Source organism: Bubalus bubalis, chromosome 11 (genome assembly GCF_019923935.1).
Source record: "Bubalus bubalis isolate 160015118507 breed Murrah chromosome 11, NDDB_SH_1, whole genome shotgun sequence".
Taxonomy (NCBI): domain Eukaryota; kingdom Metazoa; phylum Chordata; class Mammalia; order Artiodactyla; family Bovidae; genus Bubalus; species Bubalus bubalis.
The window spans coordinates 29,498,907-29,519,545 of record NC_059167.1 but is presented as its reverse complement, the minus strand read 5'-3'; the positions used below and the strand labels follow the sequence as shown (position 1 = coordinate 29,519,545).

Below are 20,639 nucleotides of genomic sequence, written 5' to 3'. Positions count from 1 at the left end.
GAAAACATGAGTAATTTTTGGTCCTTTCCTTTTTTCAGGCATTTCCCATGTTACTTTTCAAGAAGGCATGTCATTCAGAGTTGTAGATCTTGGCGGGGGGGGGGGGGGGGGGGGGGGGGGGGGGGGGGGGGGAGTAGCATTAAGATCAATCTTTAATCCTATCTCTATGGATTTGCTGATGAGTTAAAAATAGGTGTTATGTGAATTGATTTTTGTCTTATCAGAGTTTAATCTATGTAGACCATTGTTATATAGACCTTTGTTTTTACATGACAATATAATTGAAATTTACTCAGATAACCACATTAATTTATAATCTGAAGCCAGATTGTAGCAATATAACTAACAAGGCAAAGGTGAGAAGTAAAATAATCTAGTGTCAAACTGGAGATACGTGTGCAGTGCTCCTTTGTTGGACTCAAAACACATTTCTTTTTCATTTCAAAGACTGATAGGCTTGAAAAGTAGGCTTCAAAAGCCAAGTAGTGATTTAGTCTTATCCAGTAGCTTGCAAGGTCATATTAGCAAACAGGCAATACTGCTGCCACTGAGTTAACTCTGGTGCAGTCTCCTGCTTAAGTCTTGGAAGGGTTTTCCTTCCTTCTCTCCTGTCTACACGGTGATCTCAATTCAAGGTGGTAAGTCTCAAATTAAGGGTCATCTTCGCCTTTTTCTAAATCCATCTAAGATTATTTTCTACTCTTTGAAAAGCAACAAGAATATAACTGTCCACCTAAAGCCATTTTTCCTACTCCCCCCACCTTGAAATTCAGGTTTATACTTTTATTGAACTTACTTATGCCTATTTGTATTGCTTAAAATAATTTCAGATTTTGAGTTCCTGCTGCCTTAACTACTTCCCTTGAGAGGCTTACAGCAAGAGGAGCTTGTTTATTTTATATTTGCATTCGTATTTACTCAGGAATCAAACTTCATCACAGAGAAACTTAATACTTAAGAGATAAATAGAGTACCCTAGTGTTATATGGCAAAGGGTGCGGTCGGTGACATGGCTTGGTTGGGTAACCTGGCAAGAAAGACCCCACTGTAACACATCTGAGTAGAAAGACCAGGGTTTGCTGCCACGACGCAAAAAAGTCTGCTTTTTTGAACTGGGACTTGGAAGAGCGGGCGGCAACCCTGCACAGCACAGCTGCCGAAAAGAAAGAGAGCTGGAGACTTGCTGCACCGACAGCAGGAAGTGTGAGGCAGGCTTGAGACCCAAACACCGAAATCCCTTCTCAGCAGCGCCTCCCAAAGCCAGCCACTGCTTTCTCTAGGAGAAGGCGCAGAGTCCCCAGACCCAGTCTGGCCGCACCCCATCTCCTTTCTCTTGCCTCCGCAGCGGCACACAGACGAGCACGTGAGCGCGGCAGCGCGTCCCAGCTGTGCCTCAGCTGACCGCCTCCTGATTGGCTGAGATAGACGTGGGCTGGGGTGGGGACTGGCCGCCTGCGTCCCTCGCCATTGGCTCTCAAGGAACCCGCCTCCCCCTCAGGTGAGGCGGGCTTGCGTGAGCGCGCGCCGGGCTCCGCGGGCGCGCGCGCCCCCAACACTCCCCTCCGCGCGCGCGCGCTTCCGCGCGCGCCTCCGCCCTTGCCCACCCCCTGCCGCTGCCTCAGCTCCTCAGTGCACAGAACCGCCTCGTCTGAGGGGACGCAAGGATCGCCCTCGCCGCCGCTTTGGCCAGTGCGTCGGCCCGGGCCCTGACAAGCTGCTCCTGGGGAGGCTCTTCGGAGCCGGAGTTGGACCTCTGCGATTGCCGTCTGCTGTCCCTCCTCTGATCTCACGAGGGGTTTCCCGCCTCGCACCCCCCACCTCTGGACGTGCCTTTTCTCCTCTCCCCGCGTGTGGAGGGAGCCAGCGCTTAGGCCGGAGCGAGCCTGGGGGCCGCGGGCCGTGAAGGCATCGCGGGCACCGATTCACCATGGAGGGCGCCGGGGGCGCGAACGACAAGAAAAAGTAAGCCCACTCCCCTCCGCCGGCCGCCTTCTCCCCCCGGCGCCCCCGCCTGCCGCCGGGGGCTCGCGGGCCGGCCTCCGCGTTCCGGGGGGCCGCCTTTTTGTTTCTGCCTCCCTCCCCTCCTCTCTTTCTCCCCCAGCCTCGCCGGCCGGGCTCCCCACTGTCCACGTCGCCATCTTGTCGTGGGGGGTGGGAGACGCGTCTAAAGTGCTTTCAGGGGCCGGGGGCCGGGGGCTGGGCCCTGCTCGCCTCCTTTCCCGGCAGCCCGGGCCTCGCATCGCCCTCCCTGCCCGCCTCAAACCCCCAGCCTGCCGCGTGCCCTGCTCCGGGTGGACTTCCCCCAGCCTGAAAACCCCGGGAAGAGAAATGAGCCGCAGCTTGGTCGCCGCCACTTGCACCCGAGCTTCCGCTCCTTCCCGCCCCCATCCTCTCCTGTTCCATTGAAAACTCGGCCCCGGGGCGGCCCTTGCACGCAGGTCCTGGCTTCGGTATGGGTTCGGGGCCCTGGGTTTCCGACCTAGGAGCTCGCGTGGTTGCTTGGGTGAGATCTTGCTCTGCGGTTGTCCGGCCAGGCGGGTGACTTTGCCTTTGTGCATTAGGGATTTGCCGCGATGGCCTGGGATGCTAACTTTTTCGTTTGCACGTGCAGGTTTGGCTTGGTTTTGTTTTAATCGCGTTGAAAAACTTGCCTAGAGCAAGGCTCGGAGTAACGGGAATTTTGAGAAATAGTAACATTTTAATAAGAACATCAGAATTGGATACCTGTGTTTCTATCACCTGTCATGAGAGCCCAGATGTTATAAGTGAATTATATGCTTCATTCATTCTTGAAAATATCTTAGTGAAAACGTAGCGGATGGCTAAATTCAGGCAAACACTTTTAATGAGGTTCGGGGGGGGGCGTATATAGATATATGATCAGAGCAAATGAAATGCAGTGCTAAAATGTTACGAAGTTTTTAGATTGACTCGACTGATTTTTCTGAAATTGAGGTATATTAAAATATACGCGAAGTAAATAAATAACCATCTTGTTAGAACTTAATGCAAGTTTTAAAAACACCTCGAAGTTTGAGTCTTAACTGGTACATTATAGGATTAAGAATTGTGAGTCCAACCAGTGGAATTAAGTGCCCCCCGCACCCCGACCCCCCGCCACGTCCCCCCACCTTTTGGTCCACTCGGGTATTTTAACCTTTGAGGAAATTATTTTAAGGAATTGAAGATTTATGCTAAGAGTTCTGGTTAGTAGGCTGGCTTTACTGTTAAGTCCTTGCACTCTTCTGGGACAGATTAAGTGCCCTAATCAGTATCAGCAGAAGATAAACTTGTTTATGTTCCTGCGATTTTGTGGCTTCTTTTTTGGTCTTTCTCTAATAGAATGATAAGTTCTCAGTTTGTATACACTAGAGAAAGCGTGTATAAAATTTAAAAAGTGAATAAACAGATCTAGACCTAATTCCAAGAGTTGCCAGGAATTAATTAATTTTGTAGAGGTGATTACAAGGCTTTTGATGAAATGATGAGGCTGCTGTAAACCTAAGGCACATCACCTCAGTGTATTGTCAATATTCTGTCCTTAGTGGTAAAACATATTTAACATTGTACATGAAGTTATGCACCATTCAGTCCCTTTTTGTATGCCTTATTGTACTTGTATCTTCTTTGCAGTTCATAAGTTGAGAAGAGCATAAGCAGCTTTAATATAAATGAATTAATTACCTACTGTGCTTCACTCCCAAGTCTAAACCAGTTCTTAATTTTCCTCAGTCCCATTTGTTATTTGCAAAATATTCTCATTTGAAAATTTAGCATAAATTTGAATTGGATTTAATGTTTCTTACTACAGAAGTTGTTATAACTGGTAAATTAAGTTAAACACCAAAATGGTACTCAACAACTTATAGGTATGGTTTGTTAAAGAGGTCTTTTTTTTATCCTTTTCTAACTAACAATTTTAAAACTTTTTAAAAAGAAAACTGGGAGATTGAGGGGCAGAGATTTTTCTCCTTAGAATTTTTCCACTAAATGAGCCTGTAGGGTGCAGGTGGGGGAGACAAATTTGTCTTTTTTTAAAGGAGGGCTAGGAAACTCTAAAGCTAAAGGATTAGAAGAAATCAGAACAGAAGTTGGGTATGGTTATAATAGATTTCCCATAGGAAATTTCACATTGACTGCTTAGTAACAGGGATTGGATTTAATAGCACATTAATATTGAATTTTAGATTTCGGTGGAATGTCAAGAGGTTCATTGTTGTTCTCTTTTAGGTTTCAGGGCAGATTCCTTCAGAGTTTTCAAAACATAGCTGTATCATTAAAGTAAAATCTCTGAGAATGGATATTCCTTAACTTCTTAACTTTGGTCATTAAAAATCAAGAACCTCTCATTCACTAGTGAACATTTTTCTTGTTACAGTTTTACTTTGATTTCCTCTTTGAAGAGGTTGCCTGATGGTTAAGAGCTTAAGATTTGAACCGGACACCTCTGCGTCCAGCTTTTTACTTGTTAGCTTTGTGAGCCTGGGCAAGTTATTACTGAATGCTTCTGAGCCTATTTCCTCCTTTTGAAATGATGATAATAATAGCAGCCATCTTAGTGGTTATTGAGAAGATTAAACGAGATAATGCCTAGTGTTTGGTTTAGGAATCTTGGTAACATTATAGACTTGAAAGTAGATGTTACTTGTTGAAGTTTTAATTTGAACTTCCACAACACTTAAAAACTTTTTTGTTTGTTTGTTTGTTTTGCAAGTCCTTCCAGATATTTGTGTTATGTCCTCTTCTCCCTACTTTCTTTTATTTCCTGAAAATGAAAAGACTGTCATTGGACCCAGAAGTCTAAAGGGATTCTTTTTAGTTAAAACAGTATCTGAATTATGTTGGCATCTAGCATCAAGTATACTTGAGCATCTAATCTAGTGTCTACCATAGGCGCCCTTTTTTCACATTTCCTTACCCCCTTGTTTCCTCCCCAAATAGGCTACTAAAAATTTTCTTTGGACTTCAGAGACTGGAGTCATAATCACATATACTAGTCAGACAGTTCATTTTAGCAGGGTATGTGTAAGGCACTGCAGTCTTACAAATGGCAGTAACAAACCTTTTTTTTTTTTTTGTCTTGATACCAGTTTGGAGTAGACAGTTTTGTAAATATTAATCTTTCCTAAATATGATGAGTTGATAAAATAAGTGTGGTAAAACATATGAGTCTACATAGTAGAAAACCGTCCTTTACTTATGAATTTGTCCAGAGGTAAGATCATTGGCTTTATCTCAAGGCAAGGCTTCAAGTCTGTATTATTTAACTGGTTTTTGTAGCTCAATCTGTATAATATTTATATTAGTGCACTCTTCCACATGTATGTGTTTACTGAACTCCCACGTTGTTTTAGATTAAGTGTGGTAGTTCATTACTGTGGTCCACTACGAAGCATTTTGTGCAGTTTAGATAATATCTAGTCTTTCTACCTATTGACTTTCACTGTCTTTGCAGCTCTATTGGGGTTTGGGCTCAAGGTAAAGATTTTGTGGTGACATTCTATTGTTGTATGTTAAGAATGGTGTGTAGAAGGCTGAGGGATTAGTCTCTCAACTGACTTTTTTTCAGAAGAGCTTATAACAGTCTTTATGTTTGGTGGTAAAGTAAAAACCTTACCATGCATGGGTGTTAAAGATTTGGGTTAGATTATTGTGCTTGTGTATAGACTTGTCCTCTTAAAATATAATTTTAAAACATTTAGATATTTAAAGTACTATATTCTTTGCTTGTCTGAGGTTATTAACATAGGTCTGGTTTTCCAAGTAGGAGAAAATACTGACTTAAATGTGTTGTTGGGTTAGTTTTCTATTAAGAAATTGATTTTAATTCATAAGAAGAATGCTCTTTTTTCCCCTTGTTTCTTTCTTTCTCTTTTTTCTTTTGTAAACATTGGGACTGATTATCCAAGTTGGTGGATTTTATACTCAGCCTTTTGCTGTTTATGATGTATGTGTTGTGTATGTTTTCTGCTTAACTAGAGGGTTAGAAAAAAGAATTTGAAACTTAGATAAGCCAATCTTCTTGTTGCTCACTGTTTTTGGTAAAAGTATAATGATAATTTTTAAATTTGTTATAGGCCTTGGAATTTTAAAAATAATTGTATCTCTGTTTCTTGGAGCATCAAAAAATTAAGTATTTTGTATGTGCATTGAGTTTTATATTAAAAGTTGTGTTTTCTGCAGTAAAAAATAATAAACATATCTTTGCCAGATATTCTTTTAGAAAAAATATAAAATTAATTATATAAAAACATTTATAAGTGGTTACCTCATATGACATTTTTCTCCCATAACTTTTAAAATGATTAGGGGTTTTTTTAAGTTGTGGTTTTAAAAAACAACATAAAATTTCCCATCTTAACTATTTCTAAATGTACAACTCAGTAGTGTTATGTATATTCACATTGTCGTATAACCAATCTCCGGAACTTTTTCACCTTGTAAAATTGAAACTCGAACTATTAAACAACTATCCCCAATTTTCCCCTCTTCCTACCTTCTGGCAACCATCATTCTGCTCTGTTTTTTTGAGTTTGACTACTATATCCCTCTTATAAATAAAATCATACAATTTTTGTCATTTTGTGACTGGTTTATTTCACTGGGGCTTCCCTGGTGGCTCAGATGGTAAAGAATTCACCTGCAATGCGGGAGGCCTGGGTTGGGAAGATCCCCTGGAGAAGGAAATGGCTACCTACTCCAGTATTCTGGCCTGGAGAATTTCATGGACAGAGGGGCCTGGCAGGCTCCAGTCCGTGGGGTCACAAAGAGTCGGACATGACTGAGAAATTTTCAGTTCACTTATCTCACTTAACATAATGTCCTTAAGATCACCCATGTTGTAGCATGTGTGAAAACTTTCTTCCTTTTTAAGGCTGAATAATGTATAACACATTTTGTTTATCCTTTCATCTTTCAGTGGACACTTAGATAATATTGACAAAAATAATCAATAAACAATCTATAATAGAAATAGGAAAGGGTTTTCTTTGAACCAAACTGAGGACTGTAGCCCAGAAGACAGCCTCCTAGATTACTCTGAGAAATTACTCTGAGAAATTGCTCTGGGGAAGCATGGTTTCAGCACAGTTTATGTCTTGTCAGAACAATAGGGATACATTCATACAAGGTTTCAAAAAAAAAAAAAAACAAAACAAACACAACAGATCAGCATGTACACAGCGAGACAGTATGGCCTTGGCACCTGGGAAGGGAGTCTTATCATCCAAGAAGTACCAGCTTTGGCATCCCAAAGGGAGGCATTTAATCTTTTTTTCCCCCAAATATATTTTTTAAGTGAAGAAATCACTTGTAGAACAAAAATAGACATAACTTTTAAATCAGTGGATGAAAGAAAACACCATTTACCATAGAAAGCAAATGGTAAAGAGCAAGGAAAGATGAAAAAACAAGCACAAGGCAAAATGACAGAACTGAAATCACACTTCTGGTCAGTGTGCCCCCCCCCTTTTTTTTAAATAACTGAAGCGTATGTACAGTGTATATTTGGTAAACCACAGTCTGTTCTAGTTAGCATAAAATTTAAGTTAACTCATGTACAGCCAGAATGATTTCTTCATACGTCAATATGTGAAAATTTCTATTATCAGTTGCTTCCACTTGTTGACCATTGTGAATAGTGACTCTATGAACATGGGTGTGCAAATATCTCTTGGAGATCTTGTGTTCAGTTATTTTGTATATATACCCAGAAGTAGATTGCTGGATCATGTGATAGCTCTTCTTTTAAATGTTGTGGCGCTGCCCATACTGTTTCCATAGTGGCCGCACCATTTACGTTTCCACTTAACAGTGCACAGGGGTTCCTGTTTTCTCCACATCCTTCCCAACACTTGTTATTCTTTTGTTTTTATGACAGTAACCATCATAATGGATATGTTGAAGTGGTTGTGTTTTTAAGGGTTTGTTTGTGGATAATTAACCAACTTAAAACAACAGAGAACAGTTGCCACTAGAAGCTTTATCAGAAGTGAGGTTAAGCATCTGTGAAAAGAGAATTAAGTTTTTCTAGTGACTTTGAAAGATTTGATGTACCAGTACTTTCTCAGAGAAGTATTTAGTGTTTAAAATGGTCTCTACCTGTTACATTCTTGCTAAAGTCCCATTTCATTAGTAACTTTGTTTTAAAGTACTTAAACCAATAATTGAAGTGACTTACTTATATTAGAAAACTATTCTCAAGATGTTATGTTTTCTTTGCTCTGGTGATCTCACCTGTTAGGAGTGTCTTCATTTTAAATTTTCACTTGGTTATAATATTAAACATAAAGATTATTCCCAAGTATGATTTTCAAAATTTATTGTTTCGTAAATGGGACAGAATTTAGTAATGGAATATAACTCACTGTAGTTCTTGTAGTTCTACTGTAGTTCTACCTATTGGTTTGGAAGTTACAGTATTTAAAATGACTACTAGTTAATGTTGAGTTTCCCCTTATTAGTGACATTTCCATGTGCTTCTCCACTTTTTCTAATAGTTTGTGAGAATTTATTTTTCCAAATGAATCATACTGTGGTAAACATAAAGTTTAAAGGCAGAACGTTTAAATCTTTGAGTTGAGTGTATTTCTGTTCTTACATATAGATCTTATAGATCTTTTCTTGAGAATTCAGATGCTAAGCAAATTTCTTTAAAGTGATTCCTTCCTCTTTTTTTCAGTTGTGAAATTGAAACGTTTCAATGAACAAGGTCACAAATAGACCTAACTTGAAACTTGTAATGTAAAAGAGATTACTGGTATCCAGTGACCTCTTAATAAGTATTTGAATGAATAAATAAACAATGAGAATAACTGAGTGAACAAAGAAAGCAGAGAATGAGTTTAAGAGGATTTTTTGGAAGTCATCATTGCTCTTCCATGTTGCTTTTTTCATAGGAATTTTTCTTATGCTGGGGCATCTGCATCTCTTGTGCTACTTTAGAACATTCTTGAATCTTGAGTTTTATTTTTTTTTTGTCACTTAAATATTTATGCTATTTATTAATACCAGAGGAGAAGGGGACGATAGAGGATGAGATGGTTGGATGGCATCACCGACTCGATAGACGTGAGTTTGAGCAGGCTCCAGGAGTTTGGTGATGAACGGGAAGCCTGGCGTGCTGCATGCAGTCCATGGGGTCACAAAGAGTCAGATGTGACTGAGTGACTGAACTGAATTGATTAATACCAGATCAGAAAACACATTGTGTTAATAAATATAGCTATGTAACATGCCTGGAGAATCCCAGGGACGGGGGAGCCTGGTGGGCTGCCGTCTCAGGGGTCGCACAGAGTTGGACACTACTGAAGCGACTTAGCAGCAGCAGCAGCATGTACAAGCCTTGAAAATAACTCAATACCCTATCTTAAGATATCTTAAAAACTAATTCTATATATGCAGTGTGTGTGTATCTTAGTTGCTCAGTCACGACTGACTCTTGGCAACCTGATGGACTGTAGCCCACCAGGCTCTTCTGTCCCTGGGATTCTCCAGGCAGGAGTACTCGAGTAGATTGCCTTTTCCTTCTCCAGCGCATCTTCCCCACCCAGGCGTCAAACCCAGGTCTCCGGCATTGCTGGTGGAGTCCTTACTGACAGAGCCATCAGGTACTCTCCTATATGCAGAACACCAGATTAAAAGTTTATATTACTAAGACGCATATATGTATGGTTGTGGAAAATCAGCTAGGTAAATGTGGAAGATATCTATTTTTGTTTCATCTTTAGCAAACATTTCTTACAATCTACTCTAAACGTCTAGTAAGTTTAAATCAGTTTATATTCTCTAGCAGTATTTGAGAGTGCCCTTTTCTTATACTTGATCATCATTAAAGTTTGTTTTTAAGATGAAACACTGGCTGTTTGTTAGTATATTAGGATTCTTTTTATTGCAAGTGATGAAACACAGCTCAAACTAGTTTCGGAGGCTCGATGGGGAGGCTGTTACTAGCTCACACAGTTTGGCTTTGGTTTAAGGGACAGCTAGACCCAGTATCTTAAGTGATGTCCTTAAAATGTCATCTCAGGCTTTCTCTTGAATTTTACTTGGTTTATATTTTGCTTGATTTGCATGTTGCCTCATTCTGCCACCGACATTCTGTTAATATGGTATGAAATATGGCCACTAAGCATTCCCATGCTTGCCTCCATACAGTTTGTGATGATAAAAAGGAAAAAGAAGAAAAACTCCCTCTGTCTTCTAGTATCTACATATCTACATATCAGTCTCCTGGATGAATTCCAGTTTGCCCTGCTTGGACCATTATTTTTAACTATGTCAATGGAGTTCTCTGATTACATGAGTCAAATATCGTTTTGTATATTATTTGATTGCCTTGATGTAGATTATTAATTATCTCTTTACAAAAGACTCTTGATCATTGCTGGTATCCTAATGAATGGGCTATAGGTTTTTGTTGCAAAGTGCCTGAATTCATGTGCTACAGAGTCTTCTTTCAAGCCTCCTCAGTCTACAGCTGTTCTTGCTGTGTGCCTTTGGGGAAGCTTAAAATCTCTTCTCTGGACTAGGGTTTTCATTTCATTTCTTTTCAAGAGAAATGTCATAATGACTGACTACTGGCTAAGAGCTTTGGCTCTAGAAAGCTTTGGCTGCTTGCTTTGCTCCTTCAGTTGTGTGATCTCGCACAAGTTGCTTTACCTCTGTAGGGCTCACTTTGTTCATATGTAAATTAGGATAAGAATAATTGCCTGATAGGATTGTTGTGAGGACAAACAAGATATTAACCCATGTGGAGCACTCAAAACAGTTCTGGCATAGAGTAAGGGCTTAATAAACTGGGAACCATAATTGTATTCATACAGTTATATTTATTAAGTTGTTTTCAGAAGAGTTCCACTTCCCTGAAATCTCATGATATTATTTAGAATCCATCAAGCCTTCTTTAGGACAATCTGACAAAGGCTGATGTCCTTTTGAGCCAAACCATCAGTGAACTTATAATAGTGGTAAGAATAGTTAGTGCTGCTTTTCCTCTACATTGGTATTTTTCTATGAACGTTTGGCCTTTGAAAATTACATGGACATACTTTTTTGTACAGACATTCTAAATAATCATTTTCTACAGTGGTAATAGTAAAGGAAGAAAAATACTCTGAAGTTTATTTATTTGGTTGTTAGAGGATGGAAAATTAAGAAAGCCTACTTTTCCATGCATTTTGGGGGTCAACATTTCATTAAATGTCTATTTAGTCTGTTTGCAGAGAAGAGTTGGAAATTGCCTACCTTTGCAGTAACATAGCTAAAATGTTTAAATGAGTTATGTTTCAAATCAGTAGAGCCTTCATTAGGAGTGGAGGAAGGGATATTTTCTTGGATAATAAGTTGATTTATTTCAATGGTTCAAAAATTTTTTTCAGCCCTAGACCACTACTCTTAATACCTAAGCACCATGGCCTATAACAGATTATTGCACATTCATTTATTCAGCAGATATTTGTGCATCTTATTTGTTAAGCAGAGCAGTGAACTGTTGATGGCTCAGGCCATAGTTAAATATTCAGTTTTTGCTGTTAATTGATTCATTTATTATGTGTTCCATCTTTTATTTTTTAGTACAGTGTGATTTTAGGTTTGAGATTCTTGCAAAATAATTGACTTTAGGATTTAAGTATTATTAATTTAATATCAACCATCACAGGAATATCCTCTATAATTGTGTTTACAAATTTGCCAATCTACTCTGACAATTTTCTTTGTTGTTCAGTTGTTCAGTCATGTCCGACTTTTTGCAACCGTATAGACTGCAGCACGCCAGGCTTCCCTGTCCTTCACTATCTCCGTGAGTTTGCTCAAACTCATGTCCATTAAGTCAGTGATGCCATCCAACCATCTCATCTTCTGTTGCCCCCTTCTCCTCTTGCCCTCAATCTTTCCCAACATCAGGGTCTTTTCCAGTGAGTCAGCTCTTTGCATCAGGTGGCCAAAGTATTGAAGCTTCAGCTTCAGCATCAGTCCTTCCAATTATTATTCAGGATTGATTTCCTTTAGATTGGCTTGATCTCCTTGTAGTCCAAGGGACTCTCAAGGGTCTTCTCTAACACCACAGTTCAAAAGTATCAGTTCTTCAGAGCTCAGCTTTCTTTATGGTTCAACTCTCACATCCATACATGACTACTGGAAAAAGCCATAGCTTTGACTAGACGGACCTTTGTTGACAAAGTAATTTCTTTGCCTTTGAATACGCTATCTAGATGTCATAGCTTTTCTTCCAAGGAGCAAGTTTCTTTTAATTTCGTGGCTGCAGTCATTGTCCGCAGTGATTTTGGAGCCGAAGAATTTTCTTAGAGACACAAAAAGCACATTTTTGCGGCTTTAAATGTTAGAAAGTTCTTTATACCAATATTTCTCAATACCAACTAATGTTTAGATCTCTTTTGGAGCAAAGTAATACTTGTAAACCTTTGAGAAGTGCCTGCTGCTGTTGCTGCTAAGTCGCTTCAGTCGTGTCCGACTCTGTGCGACCCCAGAGACGGCAGCCCACCAGGCTCCCCCATCCCTGGGATTCTCCAGGCAAGAACACTGGAGTGGGTTGCCATTTCTTGCTCCAATGCATGTGACCTCAACATGATTATACCAGATTTAAAAATGTAACCCTGTTCCTTTTAGTGATTGTTTGGTACCAATTTGATCAGAAACATAGCAACCTCAAACATAGAAGGTTTGTAGCAAGAATAGAGACCTTACAGAGAACTTCTAGATGATCCAGAACATGCTTTTTCCCCTTTTTTCTTACATTGCCACCAAAATAAGAATAAAAACTTGAAATTCTCAGAGTTTACCTTCAGCACTACTTTCACTCTATTGAGCAAAGCCTGCCATGTTAACGCCCACTTATTACTCTCTGAAATTGCATACATTGCATAATTGCATAAATTGCATAAATCTGCCTTCTGTATGACATCCTTTTCAAATATCTGAAGGTACTTGCGTCTCTTTCTTCTATTCCTAAGTAAAAACATCCTTAAATTTCTTTATATTTTAATTTAAAAATTCTGTGTTAAGCTTCTGATTTGTGGAGCGGCATAGGCCATATTAAATACAGGGGCATTATTCCTAGGTGGAATCTGAAAGCTGCTGCTTAGTAATAGTGTTATTTATCCTCTTTTTGTAGACAAACAGGATCAGAGGGTTAGTTGAAAATTTATTTTGTAGCATTGGATAGGATGGATTAGTGTAGGTGGAGAATCAAGCCATGGCTTCAGAAGAGCTTCTCTTTTGTCATTATTTTCAGAAACTTCATCATGGTCAGGGTTTAGAACTAAATAGGAAAAATTTTCAGGATATGATTTCTGTGTATATACCTTTGTTCTGATACATGTGTTTTCCTCCTACTATATGAGAAATGTATCTTGTTATATTTTAAGCAAATAATTAAAGAAACGTTTTTCTGGGACTTTCCTGGTGGCCCAGTGGTTAAGACTTCACCTACCAATGCAGGCATTGTGGGTTCGATCCCTGGTTAGAGAGTAAAGATCCCACGTGCCTCAGGGCTAAAGAACTAAAATATAAAATGGAAGCAATATTGTAAACAAATTCAACAAAGTCTTTAAAAATACTCCACATCAAAAAAAAATTTTTTTTTAAAAAGGACACGTTTTTCTGAATATACGCATGTGTAAAGTTTAATGTCACTGACCTTGATTACCAGTCTCAGTTCTGTTACTATCAGAAAGCATATGATAAGGGAAATGGAAAGGAATTTACAAGGTGAGAAGGGAGGTAATGCAAAGGGAGAAGAGTGGTAGAGTAGGTGATATGATTTTGGGAAAGCTGTTAAATTACAGCTGTTACGGAGAGTGAGTCTCGATGCTTTGATGTTTGTGACATTCATTAAAGAGTTTTCAGAACTGACTTAGAAAAAATTATTTCAGAGAACTGAAAAAACATCGCACCATTGTCACATTTTTCATTTAATCATCTTTACTCCGTGGTAAAGAATCCATCTGCCAGTGCAGGAGATGCAGGAGACAGGGGTTCCATACCTGAGTCAGAAAGATTTCCTGGAGGAGGAAATGACAATCCACTCCAGTATTCTTGCCTGAAAAATCCCACGGATAGAGGAGCCTGGCAGGCTACCGTCCATGGGGTCGCAAAGAGTTGGACACTACTTGAGCACGCATGCAAAGCCTAATTATGCTCTGATCTTTTTGAAGAAAAGTTACTGGTTTTACTGTGCACACACTTTATTACTGACTTATCATTGAATTATCACCTCTAGCTTCTTATTCCCAGCAGTTGTATTTTGTTCTCCCAGCAATTTTACTGCTCACTCAGTTCAGTGTTCTGCCTGACAAACGTAGTTGTGGTGTGTGTATGTACGTGCATGCTCAGTCACTCAGTGATGTCCGACTCTTCGCTACCCCATGGACTGTAGCCTGCCAGGCTTCTCTGTTCATGAAATTTTCTAGGCAAGAATAGTGGAGTAGGTTGCTATTGCATACTCCAGGGGAATCTTCCTGACCCAGGTATCAAACCCAGGTCTCTTGTGTCTCCTGCATTGGCAGGCGGATTCTTTACCACTGAGCCACCTAGATAGCTAGGGATATATATATATAGTTATAACTAAAAATACGTTTTTCTCATTTTTCAAATTTGCTGGCTAGCCTGTTAAATTTCTGCTATGCTGCTGCTGCTAAGTCACTTCAGTCGTGTCCGACTCTGTGCTACCCTATAGATGGCAGCCCACCAGGCTCCGCCGTCCCTGGGATTCTCCAGGCAAGAACGCTGGAGTGGGTAGCCATTTATTCCTCCAGGAATAATAAGAATACTTTTAATAATAAAAACAAAATACTTGTCTAAGGGTAACCCTCCCTTGGGGGGGAAAAAAAATGAGGTTAGAAATCAACTTAATGAAAACTTTCATGTATTATAATAATTACAAGACTCTCTTGGAAAAGATTATATAGAAAACAAAGTGAATCAGCTATCATGTTTCCAGATGGCCTACGAAGACATAAAATAAATGTGATAAAGGTGTTGATTTAAGTGGTTAACAACATTAACTATACGTCATGTATTTTCCTGACATAGATTGCAGTGATAAGGGAAGTAATCTTAAACTTCAGGTTTCTTTTTAGCAAGTTGGTATTCTAGTTTCTCAGCTCTCTGCCTGTGCTCTAAATCTCTCCTCTGTTGAGATCACTTACTCTTCCTTGGTGATGATATTGGTGCTATTCACTGTTAATACTGCTTAGTGAATTTTTTTTTTTTTTTAGCTTTTTCCCTCATTCTAAGTTATGTGTAGTATGCTTACTTATATTTGAAAGTGCATATCTGGATAATCACAGTAAATTCCAATAGTATGCCTTGTTCATAGTGCTGACATTGTTATGCTGTTTAATTATGATTGTAATCTATAGGATCATAGGAGTGCTGGTAAAGCACAAATTCAGTGCTGAAGTCAAATCAAATAGCAGATTTGGGCCAAGTACTAAAGCCACTTGTGCACATTTCCTACTAAGAACACAAATGAATGAGGCAGTTTCCTGCCTCCAAGAAGCTTTAAGGGACTATGCTGTTGCTGCTAAGTCACTTCAGTCGTGTCCAACTCTGTGCGACCCCATAGACGGAAGCCCACCAGGCTCTGCTGTCCCTGGGATTCTCCAGGCAAAAACACTGGAGTGGGTTGCCATTTCCTTCTCCAATGCATGAAAGTGAAAAGTGAAAAGGAAGTCGCTCAGTCATGTCCGACTCTTAGTGACCCCATGGACTACAGCCTACCAGGCTCCTCCATCCATGGGATTTTCCAGGCAGGAGTACTGGAGTGGGGTGCCATTGCCTTCTCCGTTAAGGGACTATAGAAGGACATAATTATAGCAAAGTAACCAGAGTGGTCAGATCTAGGGGTGAGGACCAGTTTTGAAAGACAGAATGCAGAGACAAAATGATGATGGAATTGAATTTTGAGTTTCTCACATAAATTTACCAAGTTACATATTGAGAAGGATACCTCAGCAGAGAGAGTAGGGTAGTGAGCCAGAAATGAATAAGCTATTATGCTTTTGAGTAACTACACTGTGGCTGAAGAAATGTGGGAAATGATGAGGATGAAGAGATGGGCAGGAAACTAGTTAAAGGAAGGTTTCACCTGAATAATTAGACTTTGTGAAGTGTACATTTGATGGGATTTTAAGGACATAATATCAGAGCTCTTATTTTGAAAGTATCATTGAGGTAGTAATTTGAGGGCAACATTAAATGAATGTGACAGTGATGATTAGTTCAGTCAATGATTCCTAAATTTCACTGTGTATAATGCACATTTTGGGAGTTTAAAAAAAAACCAGATTTGGGGGCTCTACTTCAGATCTACTAAATCAGATTTACAAAGATAGAGCCCAGAAGTTTGAAATGTTGACTTTCCCAGGTAATTACAATGCTTCTTGACTGGCGTTTGCAAATATTACATTAAGTACTTTAGTAGACTAAGGGTGAGGCTGGCTATGTTCCATGAGTTCTGTTCTGCTTATCACTATATTCCAAGTTCCTGCACAGTGCATAGTACTTGATAAATATTCAATACATATTTGTTGAATTAATAGTTCTTGAATGAAGTTTATTCTGAGGTTCAGGAAGGTCACTTCCCATCTAGTGTTTTGGTTCTCTAAAATATTATAATTAAATACATATAATGAAAGCATTGTATGTATGTGAAAGCAGTACACAGTGCCTAGCACATAGTAAGTGCTCAGTAAGTGTTTGGTGGGGGGGGGATTCGCTACATATTTTCTCTCATGGCACTTTGTGTAAATAAGGTATCTTGGAAATTGGCTTATGCCTGGCCAGATCTCCTGAAGTATGTATGCAGATTGGTTTTACTTTGGGGAGCTGAATGTTATGCAAATAAAACACCAACAATAATGAGCTAAGATATTCAAATTAAGTACAGAGATACTCCTTTGTACAAATTAAAAATAAAGTCTAGTGAGAGTATATGAGGTAGATTGGATTAATGATTCTCTCCCCTTAGTGGTTGGCAGTACCAATTAAAAGTTGCTTTGCTTTAAGAGGTAGTTGATGGGGCAGAAAGAGGTCTTGCCTTTCGATTAGAAGTTTGGATTTACAAGCAGATTCCAGAAAAGAGTTCCTCTGAATACTTGAGGATCAGGTTCTAAATTCCAAAGCCAATCCCTGTACCTCCCCTTTATGTCTTTGGAGATGTGAAGGAAACCAATTTTGAACTTTATAATAATGGTCTGGACTTATAAGTACTTATCTTGGTAATTAAAATAAGTTTCTGAGAGGCAGCATAGTCTAGTGTTATTTAATACCATGGTTTCTAGAGTCAGACTGCTTATTTGAATACAGGCTTACCATTTATTAACTACGTAAACTTGGGTAAACTGTTCACGTTCCATTATCTGTAATACAGTGATGATATAATAATTTAAATAAGTTCAATTCAGTTCAATTGCTCAGTCGTGTCCAACTCTTTGCGACCTCATGAATTGCAGCACGCCAGGCCTCCCTGTCCATCACCAACTCCTGGAGTTCACTCAGACTCACGTCCATTGAGTCGGTGATGCCATCCAGCCATCTCATCCTCTGTCGTCCCCTTTTCCTCCTGCCCCCAATCCCTCCCAGCATCAGAGTCTTGTCCAATGAGTCAACTCTTCGCATGAGGTGGCCAAAGTACTGGAGTTTCAGCTTTAGCATCATTCCTTCCAAACAACACCCAGGACTGATCTCCTTTAGAATGGACTGGTTGGATCTCCTTGCAGTCCAAGGGACTCTCAAGAGTCTTCTCCAACACCACAGTTCAAAACCATCAATTCTTCGGCGCTCAGCTTTCTTCACAGTCCAATGCTCACATCCATACATGACCCCTGGAAAAACCATAGCCTTGACTAGAGGGACCTTTGTTGGCAAAGTAATGTCTCTGCTTTTGAATATGCTATCTAGGTTGGTCATAACTTTCCTTCCAAGGAGTAAGTGTCTTTTAATTTCATGGCTGCAATCACCATCTGCAGTGATTTTGGAGCGCCCCAAAATAAAGTCTGACACTGTTTCCACTGTTTCCCCATCTATTTGCCATGAAGTGATGGGACCAGATGCCATGATCTTCGTTTTCTGAATGTTGAGCTTTAAGCCAACTTTTTCACTCTCCTCTTTTACTTTCATCAAGAGGCTTTTTAGTTCCTCTTCACTTTCTGCCATAAGGGTGGTATCATCTGCATATCTGAGGTTATTGATATTTCTCCCGGCAATCTTGATTCCAGCTTGTGCTTTTTCCAGCCCAGTGTTTCTCATGATGTACTCTGCATAGAAGTTAAATAAGCAGGGTGACAATATACAGCCTTGATGTACTCCTTTTCCTATTTGGAACCAGTCTGTTGTTCCATGTCCTGTTCTAACTGTTGCTTCCTGACCTGCATATAGGTTTAAATAAGTTAAATAAGTTAATAGTTGAAACACATTTAGAATACCAATGTGTACGTAGTATGTACCATGTATAGATGTTTAGACTCAAAGCTGCAGGCCAAAATGCCAACTAAAGAATGAAAATTTCCTTGGTATTTCCTCTGACCTGAGGAGACATCAAGAAGTACCGGGCAGTGAAAACAGTGAGATACACAATTTTTACCTAACAGCTTGGCAAAAATTAGAATGATAAAAAAGATCCATAATATTTATATATTATGCCCAGAAATAATATGCCCAGAAAACATGGGCAAATAAATGCACACATTCGTGGTTTGGCAGAGACAAAAAAATGGAAACAGACTGTTTTGGAAAGGATAATTTAAATGCCACATCCTTTAGATCATGGAATTTCACTTCAGAATGTCTATCTTATATAAATACTTACACAAGAAGTGCAAAACAACAACTTGTACCTTCAAGGTCAGAAAGAATATTTAAAGCAGCAAATAACAGAGCTGATTTTTAAGAAATTTATACATTAACTTTATTAGAAATGTCTGATCATCTGTTAACATTTTGAATGATTATGATCTAACTTCAGTTCTTAAAGTCATTTACAATTAGGAATGCCAACAGGCCTTTCTTGTGCAATTAGTAGACAATACAGATGAATTAACATATGCAATTATTTTTTATTCTTACTAATCTGAAGAATAATTGTCATTCTCTGTAAAATGGCTACTGCTTATTCATGAACTCTGTACACAAGAAACAATAAGACTGTAGCTATAAATGTATTTCCTATACAAAATCATATGAAGGTATAACTGTTAGCTTTTTGTCCAGTACTGTATGTTAAATAATAATGAAATAATAAGTATGTGAAAACTAGGGTATCACAAAGATTGAGCTATATTGCTGGTTTACTCAAACATTGATTCTAAAATGGTCATGGAAATGGGTAAGCAAACTATTCAAAAGACCGAATTTTTACTGTACTCTTGACTGATTTCTAGCCTGACTATCAGATTATGAATGGCACCTTATGCAGACATATTAATGGCAGAACTTTACTTGATCTGTACTTAATAAAAACAACATAGATGGAATTGATAATTTAGAGAAAAACGGTGCCCTTATTTGCATGCTAAAAATCTGCCTGTTCTGGTCTACAAAAGTTTTATTGTGCCATCTAAGAATAAGTAAGTAAATAGTACAGGATTCTCCTTTGTGGAACCTAGACTCCATGTTCTACCAGAAGTACTATAATTCTATGGGGTATGACCTGATAAAAAGAGCCTTCCTGTGAGTAGACAAGAAACTGGGCAGTTCAGATGCTGAAACTTTATTAATAGAGTTTTGGAAGTTTTAGTTTTAACCTGAGAAATGTTTTAAGAGCTCCTATAGTCACATGTGAAAAACACCAGATAAATTTCTTCATTAAATCTTTATTACAGGTCTCCTGATTGCTTTATGTCTAGATTGATTATGAATAGAAGATATACTGATTTTCATCACCTTCTTCATCTAACTTAGGTTTGTCAACTCTTGAGGTATCATATTACTTTTTTGATAAGGCTTTTTTTTTTTTTTTTCTAAAAACTTGGCTAATGCTCAAATTCCTGTTCTCACAGTCTTCACTAGCTTATACGTTGTCCTTTAAATGTTTTTTCCAAACTGTCATTTGTAATGGATTTGTCTTATAAACTTAGTTGCCATATCTTGGACAATCGTTATCTTCAAAGTTCTGAACAATACAAATATTTCTAAAAGTATGGAGATAATGCATCATGATGGTTAGCTTGATCAGATGCCCTTTAAAAGCATATAATATGTAATATAAGGATTTGTTTTTCACCAAGTATTTCAGTTGGGTAGTAATTTGTTGGTAGCTTAGATTTGGTTGAGTAATTAAATGAAAGAGGGCTTAGTAAATCTGATGGAAGTTTCTGGTAAAATTCTGATTACCTGGACTAAATATGGCATTTGAACCAATATCCATGTTTATCATAAGATCATTGATTATCACTCTTTTTTTGTTGTTGTTGATTTTACTTAAACCAGATAGGAATCTGTTTCCCACTGCCATTTCTGCCTCTTACCTGCCAATCCATAAGTGAAAAGAAGTGAGGGAAGCAGTGTCTGAGATGTTAAACTTTTATTATTGTACATTTAAAACATCTACTTAAAGTCAATGAGAACAATGAATGCAAATAAAAAAATGAAGTTTTAGACTGAGGACATTGTCAGATTTT

General features: G+C 38.9%; 1 protein-coding gene across 3 annotated transcripts in view; it reads left to right on the top strand.

The window, feature by feature from the left end:
• Positions 1 to 1,598: 1,598 nt before the first annotated feature.
• Positions 1,599 to 20,639, top strand: part of HIF1A (hypoxia inducible factor 1 subunit alpha) — a 44,254-nt gene continuing 25,213 nt past the window's right edge. The window contains exon 1 of one of the 3 annotated variants that reach the window (XM_044924892.1): positions 1,599 to 1,962. In XM_044924892.1, the coding sequence (XP_044780827.1) occupies positions 1,928 to 1,962 (35 nt within the window). In that variant the 5' untranslated portion in view covers positions 1,599 to 1,927. The remainder of the gene's footprint in view (positions 1,963 to 20,639) is intronic. The other 2 variants (XM_025295403.2, XM_025295405.2) reach the window with 2 other exon arrangements.